This window comes from Halyomorpha halys, unplaced genomic scaffold (assembly GCF_000696795.3).
Source record: "Halyomorpha halys isolate HHAL.00 unplaced genomic scaffold, Hhal_1.1 Scaffold2105.1, whole genome shotgun sequence".
Taxonomy (NCBI): Eukaryota; Metazoa; Arthropoda; class Insecta; order Hemiptera; family Pentatomidae; genus Halyomorpha; species Halyomorpha halys.
This window is the reverse complement of record NW_027112627.1, coordinates 1-8747: the sequence shown is the minus strand read 5'-3', so window position 1 is coordinate 8747 and position 8747 is coordinate 1. Positions and strand designations below refer to the sequence as shown.

At 31.1% G+C, this 8747-nt stretch overlaps 1 protein-coding gene across 1 annotated transcript in view; it reads left to right on the top strand.

Annotated features, from left to right (window-relative positions):
- Positions 1-8706, top strand: part of LOC136796519 (pickpocket protein 28-like) — a 41559-nt gene extending 32853 nt beyond the window's left edge. Inside the window, exons 2-5 of the mRNA XM_067050408.1 lie at positions 6620-6763; positions 6853-7053; positions 8232-8322; positions 8545-8706. Of these exons, the coding sequence (XP_066906509.1) occupies positions 6654-6763; positions 6853-7053; positions 8232-8322; positions 8545-8706 (564 nt within the window). The 5' untranslated portion in view covers positions 6620-6653. The remainder of the gene's footprint in view (positions 1-6619; positions 6764-6852; positions 7054-8231; positions 8323-8544) is intronic.
- The last annotated feature ends 41 nt before the right edge of the window (positions 8707-8747 follow it).

Genomic DNA, 8747 nt, shown 5'->3' with positions numbered 1-8747 from the left:
TAGCCAATTCTCAGCTACACTATACAACAAACTAACTCAAGATCCAAATCAAGTTCATTTTATTCTGAAAACCTCTAAAATCATTTTCCATTCAGTGTTATTAACCTTAAAAGTACTTAATAGTATCTTTAAAGCTACATAACTCTCCAAAAAAAAAATAAATAAATAGTTACATCATTTTAAAGTACATCGATTTTGAGTCCTATTAATTTTTTTTCTCTACTACAATTTATTTTTCCAAATATTGAGAAATTAACATTTTATGATTTACTCTTAGCAAATTTCATAAAAACTATAGTATGGCAACGAGGATTACTATAATATGCTGTTATACTTACGAGGATTAACATAATAAACTGTTATACTTACGAGGATTATCATAATAAATTATTATACTTAAGAGAATTACCACAATAAACTATTATACATAGGAGGATTATCATAATAAACTGTTATATTTACAAGGATTATCATGATAAACTACTTTATTGTGCATTTAAAAAGCTTTAATTTGATTTCTTAAACAGCTCTTTACGTCACCTTCGATGTTCACCATTCTATACATTATTTTTCTAAATATTTAGAAATCATCTGTGAATTTATTTTAGTAAATATTATGAAAACTGCTATTCTTACAAGGATCATAAATATGAACTACTATATAGGTAAAGTTAACAAGCTTTAATTTGAGTTCCAACAGATCTCTTCTTCAATGAACTAAATCGATTTGTGTAAAACAAAGTCAATCTAGATGATCATCAATGTGAAAAGAAAGATACTTTAATATTTGCTTATTAATAACTTCTATTTAGAATAAAAAAGGGATTAGTATTATTAAATTATAATAAATAACACGACAATATTAAATAAAAAAATAAATTCGTGAGACTGACAATTTCATAACTAAGTGGAAGCTTTTAATGGGTAATTTTTTTAAACTTTTGATGTAAGAAATCCAATTTTAAAAAATATTAACGCCACATCATTAAAAAGAAATAGCATAGAAAGTAACCATGAATTTAATTTTAAAAAATATTAAGGCAATAAATTGAAATCAATACACAACATTGAGAAATAGAATTAAACAAATCCCCGTAATAATTACAATTCAGAACTCAGTGTACTCAAATTTGGATACACAGGTGGAAATAGAGGAAAAAGTACAATTTAAAAGGTAATTTATAACAATAATAAATAACATTAAAGTGTTAATAATCACGATTTTAAATTGTAAAACAGGGCTAATGGACAATAAAAAGAATAATATAGGACTTATATCCGGTTTGGAATATAAAAAAAAAGTTGTGTCAATTAAGATGGCATATGTACCCAAATTAATAATAAGCTAAGTAATAGATAATAATAATTATAATAAATAGCAAATCTGGCTTAATAATAAGCTAAGTAATAGATAATAATAATTATAATAACTAGCAAATCTGGCTTTATAATAAGCTAAGTAATAGATAATAATAATTATAATAACTAGCAAATCTGGCTTAATCTCAAAGCATTTTACATTTCTAAATGGTTATAAATTAGTGAAGTGGATGTATATATAATGAAATATTAAATTATCTCTATTTAAATATGTATTTTTTTTCCTGATTGTAAAACTGTTACAACTCACGTAGGATTACAACTCATTTATAATTAACCTTAAAGTTTTTTTCTTTAAATCTATCCATTGTAATTGGGTTTGTCATTTTTCAATTTCCATGGCAAAATACCCCGGACAACGGTTAGATAACCATCTGAGGCCAGGCCATTAATTATCATTGTTATAATTAATTTACTAAATTAAGCAAAAACTGGAAGCCCGTCAGCCTTGCATGCGATAGTATCGAGGCTAATTAAATTAGGGGTTGATAGTAGAGTACTCTCTGCCATCGAGTAGCAATGAGGAGCAACCCGCGGGACAGAATCAAAACAGAACAACAGTGAGTTTTTAAGAACAATATGTTTTCTTATCTATGTGTACCTAGAGATTACCTGTCCACTCCCCCCAACTTTTATTTTAATTTGACCTTCCTTAAGTTATGATAGCAGTGAATGGTCTATTTTTTGAGAATCTTTTTAATATTATAACATAAATCAACGAATCAATATCCGTAAATAAAACTACCTTATCATTATGTCAATAAGGTAACTGAAATTTTAAGACGAATTTATATAGGGCACGAGCGAACTGTTCAGGAAATCAAACATAGCTAAAGAACAAAATGGCTTGAGAATTCAATTTGGATTAATATTCCGTGACCATGATGACAGACATTTGTTTCTCCTGGACCGGCCGAGGAAACTCAACTTGGCGGGTCTTATGGCCACTCAATTCTCCAACTATTTTGGTATTTTTTTTCTTTCCTTATCGCGCACAAATCTTCAAAAACGGTAAAAAAAACTTTTTTTAATTTGCATTGATGACACATTGGATCGGAAAAATGACCGGTATAGTTTTCAAATTAGATTCCCCTTGAGAATCCATCTTGGAAATCTCTTTTTCTATTGGAAATGCTAGAGCTAAGAGCGCTAAGGAACAACTAGAAGAGTTTAGGTTACAAGTCTTTACCATATAAAAATGTGGTGCCCTACATAGGGCATTTCGAAGACAAGGAGAGACAAAAATTATGAAAAAAAAAGTTTTATTTTTCTCTTACTATTTTAGGGTTTCTCAATATGGGAATACACCAAAGATAAAATTGTTCCTATCAAGAATAGAACAGTTAAAGAAAAGGTAATAGTACAAGAGCCAGGAAGAAAAAAAGTCAGTTATCCCACCCAAATTTTTTATTACTTTAATGAAAACTATGTATAATTAATAGTTAAAATTGATGAGTCTGCCAAGTATAGGTAGGGGGAATAAAAAATGGTCTATATCTTAAAAACTACCGACAACACTAGAAAATCTAAGAGAACATCATTTAAAGAAGAGTAAATTTTCTGAAATATTAGCCCTAATAGAGCTATTTACGTCCAATAGTTCTCGAGATATAACTTTTTAAAAAGCGAGATTTCTTAAAATCTTCTGAAAGATTAGCAGTTAGCTAATTTATTTTGAGAAATCTATATCTGAGGAACTATGTAACTTACAGATGTCTATTATCACTCAAATTAGAGCTAGTTTAATGGACTATAAATAAGTTTATAACCTTTACCTTCGTAGGAATAGTAGTTTTCATAATATTTGCTAAAATAAATTGATTTATAGTTGTTTGGACGATGAGTTTGATTTATGAAAAACTTTATTTCAAAAACTATAGGACGTACAGATGTCTGTCAACACACAAATTAAAGCTAGTTAAATTTACTATGAAATAGTTTATAACTTTTATCTTGTTGTTGTTCGTATAAAATGTTTGATGTTTGAAAAAATATATCTCAAAACTCACAAGACACACATATGTCTGCCAGCACTCAAACTAAAGGAAATTTAACTTACTATAAAGTAGTTTTATTACACTTATCTTCGTAGGGTTAGTATTTTTTATGATATTCACCTATGAATATAAATTTGCCAAATGAAAATTGGTCCGAACAACTGTAAATCAATTTATTTTACCATGAAAACTACTACTCCTACGGCGATAAACGCCATAAAATACATTATAGCTCATTAAACTAGCTTTAATTTGAGTGCTAACAGATAATTGTACGTCAAATGTTTTTTTAGATATAGATTTTTCAATATAAATTCACTAACAACTTATCTTTCTGTACGTTTTGTACAACATTTTTATTAAATGTTGCTTTTTAAAAACCTGTATCTGGAGAACTATTGAACGTAAATAGCTCTATTAGGACTTAAATTATAGCAGGTTACTCTACTTTAAATGATGCTCTCTTAGATGTTCTATTGCTGTTGGTAGTTTTAAAGATATAGAGCTACGAATGAAAAATTAATTATTTTTAACGTTTTGAAACAGCCGCCATTTTTTATTCCCCATACCTTTACTTGGCAGACTCGCTAATTTTGACTAGTAATTATACATAGTTTTCATTAAAGTAATAAAAAATTAGTGTGAAATAACTGCCTTTTTTTCCTCCAGGGCTCTTGTACTATAAGGAAGCCGTAATGCAATCAAAGATCGGGTGTTTTCGACTTTTCCCGTTCGAATCGGATGCTTCTTCTTTTTCCTTTATTTATTCATAGAATACTTTAATATTTTCTATATTTCTATTTTTTTTATTGCTAACAACGAGAACTTCTTATTTTTTTCAAGTAAACAAAATTAAAGGTACTATGTAGGAAGCTTTTGTAAATCTTCGTAAATATCCGTCTTTTAAGCCCTCTCAGGCTGTTCCCATGAGAGTAAGGCCTAGGTAATTTGAAAGATCATAAAATTTTACATTCACATGCAAAATTTAAATAAAATCGTTAAAGCTGTATTCGAGAAAATCATAAAAGCTTTAAAAGTCAATTCTATAAAGCGGTACTTTGGTCAGTCCATTTTATTGAAAAGGTTGCTGTGAAATCGCAGACTGTACACTCCCCTTATGAATGTAATTCCAATATCCTACGCCTTATTTTATTATTAATATTTATTTATATTTTTTTTTAGCTGTGTTATTTACAAACACTCAGACCATTTTACTTGGACTCAAAGGACCTAAAAAAGTGTATTTCCGTCGAAAACTCGAATTGGGAATTTTGCAGGATGGCATTGCTTTCCTTTACTATATGCCCTATATACTATACTACTACCATATATGTTCTATATACTATACTTCCATATGCTCTTCATACTATACTACTATACGCTCTTTATACTATACTACTATATGCTCTATATATAGGTATGTGAGAGTAAAAACTTTTCAAAAAAGCAAACGTAATGTTACTGATCCACCAGACCTTGCCCCAACATATTTACTTTCTTCAAAACTCTCTTAAAGGAAAAGACTTTAATTCGCTCGAGGAATGCAAAACGCACACAGAGGAGTTCATTACGCAAAAATCTGAGAAGTTTCCGAAGGACGGAATAAAAAAATTACCTGAAAGATGGCAACTTGTAATAGATCAAAATGGGTCATATATAATTGATTAAAAATATTTACAAGAATATGAAGATTTTGTTGAAATCAGCAGTAAAAAACTAGTATTTTACAATCCAATATTTCTTAAAAATCATTTCTATAAATATCTGCTGCGCCGTCAATCTGCTTCACTGTGAAAACCTTTTTTAAAAGTTATTTCTTATTGATCCTCTGCAAATTATTGCACAAAGGTTTATTTTTCTAGTAATTATTTATTATATGAGCAAACTAAATTAAAATATCTAATATGTCCACAGAGCAGACTTTTCTCCCAGGTTTGGGTCTAAATTCAAACACAGACATTTTCTAATTGTTCGCTAATAATGGCCCAATTAATAATCTTTGTAACCAATTTAATCACCTACAAATGAGCATCTAGAATGTTCTGGAAAATGGAAACGTGTAGTTTCTGAGTAGCTCCTGAAACTATTTAAATTTATGGTCATCTATGAGTTTCCTTGAGACTTGGCCCGAATAGCTACTTTTAGAAACATGAACTTCGACACATCCTTCTTAACAAAATTCTGTTAGCAATTGTTTGCTGTAGGGAATTTATTTCCCTTAAAGCGATAATATATGTTATTTGGCTTATTATATTAGTTGGAGACGTGAGAGCCTGTTGGTAAAGATGTTTCGCAGCAGCCAGCTAGCACAACATGCCCACAGTCCAACCCTTGTACAAAAAGAACCAACCAATCAAATCAGTCCTTCAATTCGAAATATAATATTTAATTTTATAAATATATACAAAATAAAACCATTTCATACCCAAAAATCATCTTAAAGAAGTATGGATCCTCATCGACTACCATTGTGAAACAAAAGGGTGAATGATTTCGGCTATATAAAACAAAAAAAAAGAAGAAGGAAAATTTGGTATACTCTTACATTATATAAAGATATATAAATTGAACAAATATTAAGGTGGAAAAATATCCAACATTAAACATGAATCAAAAAGCTTGGTCACAAATAAATCGATATGCAAAAAAATAAATCGAAAGAAATCGACATCCAAAAGAAAATTGATATTTTTTTTTATTTATGATTGATGTTAATTTGTTTATATTATAATGCATCTTCTTTAATACCTCCACTTTAATATCTGTTTTATTCATACTCTTTACCTAACCTGTGTCATTTACGTTGGGCCTGATGAAGACCTCCGTAGAGGAACGAAACGTCCCCAATCAATAAATAGTTGAAAACAATTTTTTTTTTCTAGACTATAACCTTGACCATCTCCTTCTAATTTATATATAGTCATTCATCTACACGTAATTGCATTGTTTTTCAGTTAAAAATACTATTATTGTTGGAAAAATATTTAACATTACTGAATATATTGTAAAAAATAAAATATTATATTATTAGTTGGAGTAGAGAGAGCTCTAAAAGAATTGGGCCCAGTCCCGGTGGAGGTACTCCTAAGAGCTGTGCCAGGTTCCGATTCATCCTCTCTGGTCAGCGGGTATTATAGGTGGCCTTCGCGCTGATCTGCACCCTCCCCCCTCCCTCCCTCCTTTATATCTCTCAATCAATCCCTTCACATGAACTATAAATAACTTGTATTTATGTTTTTTAGTTTCCAAAGATGGCGGGAATCAAGCCACCTCACAATGAGGGTAACAAAAGACAAAGTCAAATCTCATTGGGGTGAGTTCTGCAAAGACGCTCCTATCCACGGTTTGAGGCACCTGGGCGAACCTAAGCGACCTCTGATGGAAAAGTATGTGGGCTCCATTTCATCTGGCCTTATTTGGAATTTTTTTTTTTGGAAAGAATAATTAGTATATATTAACTACTTTGTCCGTTTAGAATATGGTGGCTATTTGTTGTCTTAATCAGTATGTCGTATGCGATCATGTACTCCTGGCAGGAATACCAGAAACTGATGAACAGCCCCATCACAGAAATTCCAGAAGACAACTATGGCAATCTGACCACGATTCCATTTCCAGCGGTTACCATTTGTGACAACAGAAAGTCCTATTTCATTCCACAAGGTGAAGATGATTCGTAAGTAACTGGTTTAAATCAATTTATTCTTAAATAATTATAAAGTCAATATTAGAATTACTTTTATTACAAAAAACACTAAAAATCGATTTTTTTTAAACCCTTATTGTAGAGAAATTAGCGTGTTATTTTTATTTGTAATTGAATATTATAAGTGAATATGTTCCAAAATTTTAGAGAATAAAAATGTTTGCTCTGAAAAATAAAAACTGAAACCAGAAATCATTTTAATACATTTGTTATGTTTTAAATTCATGTGGTTACAATTCAGAAATATTTTTTAGAATAGCATTTCTTCGTGTAAGAGTATCTGTTAACGGTAGCCCATACTTACATAATCGTACATTCTATCCATTTTCTGCTTTAAGTGTGGGTCCCGTACCATATGCAACTGGGGGACTGTATAGTTCTGCTGAGGGTGTCAACAAGATTTGAGCCTCCCTCACCAATTCATGTGGGTATGGTATTCTAGAGTGTAGTAACTACTCACAATACATTATTGTATTGATGTTTTATCGAATCCACTCCATTAGGTGACCAGTGTATACATGTTCAATGAAGAAGGCCTCTCTTTCTTCATAATACGGAGGCTTTAAGTAGGGATTTTATGGTAGCAGCAGAAGTTGACATTTGCAGTAAGTGGGGTTTTATAGTAGCAGTAGAAGTTGATAGTGGCAGTAGAGGTTGACAGTTGCAGCAGGGGTTGACAGTGGCAGTAGGGGTTCATATTGACAGTAGCAGTTGGGGATTATGGTAGTCATAGGGGTTGACAGTGGTAGTGGGGGGGAGTTGATATTTTTAGATTACGTAAATATATTATTTTTTACTTTTTCATTGATTTAACCTAAATTCAGTTCATAAAATGAGTCGATATTTTGAAACATTATTAATTTTGAAATATATTAGCTAGGATATTGATATAAAACTCTTGACTTAATTAGAGAAGGTGGCAATGTAGTATGCTTGCTTGTAGAAGGAAAAAAATCTAGTTCCGATCCTGCCTTCCGTACCAGTTCGATTGAAATTTGGAGCAGAAGAAGTTGTTGGGACTCTGAATAAGGTAGTCTTCCTTTATTGCAGATCGAGAGGACTCGTTTATTAATGTCGTTTATCGAATATGTCAAATATTTGTAAAGTGGAAGCAAGAACTTCTTATACAATTGACATTCATTTTTCAGGACAACCAGGAATTTCAGGGAGGCCAATCTGTTCATCTGTGGTCATCCTCATCCCCTCCCGCAACAAATGGACACGAGGAGGCTGCTAGAGGTAACTTCCATCTTGGGCTGTCCTAGGAGCGCTACTTATCTTTAATTTGTCCTTCGTATATGTATTGATAATCTCTTTAAAGCTCTTTCTCTCATACTTTATGATAGTTTGGAATCAAATATATAGTTCTTTTATGACAGTCCATAAAACGAATTTTATTTATATTCAATTAAAAACAAACAAACTGAAAATGAAAATTAATTTGTCCCCACCTGATTGCAGATGTCACCTCCATTGAGCCAAAGTTGTGGTTTATCGAATATTTATTCGAATAAATCCTGGAGGAATTGCACGGCCATGTTCCGGCGCATAGTAACCGATGTAGGGGCATGTCACACCTTCAACATCTTCTCACCTTCCCAAATCTTTACCAAAGGCACGTAAGTTGATATTCCACAAATTGTGATGAATTTTATAATATAGGT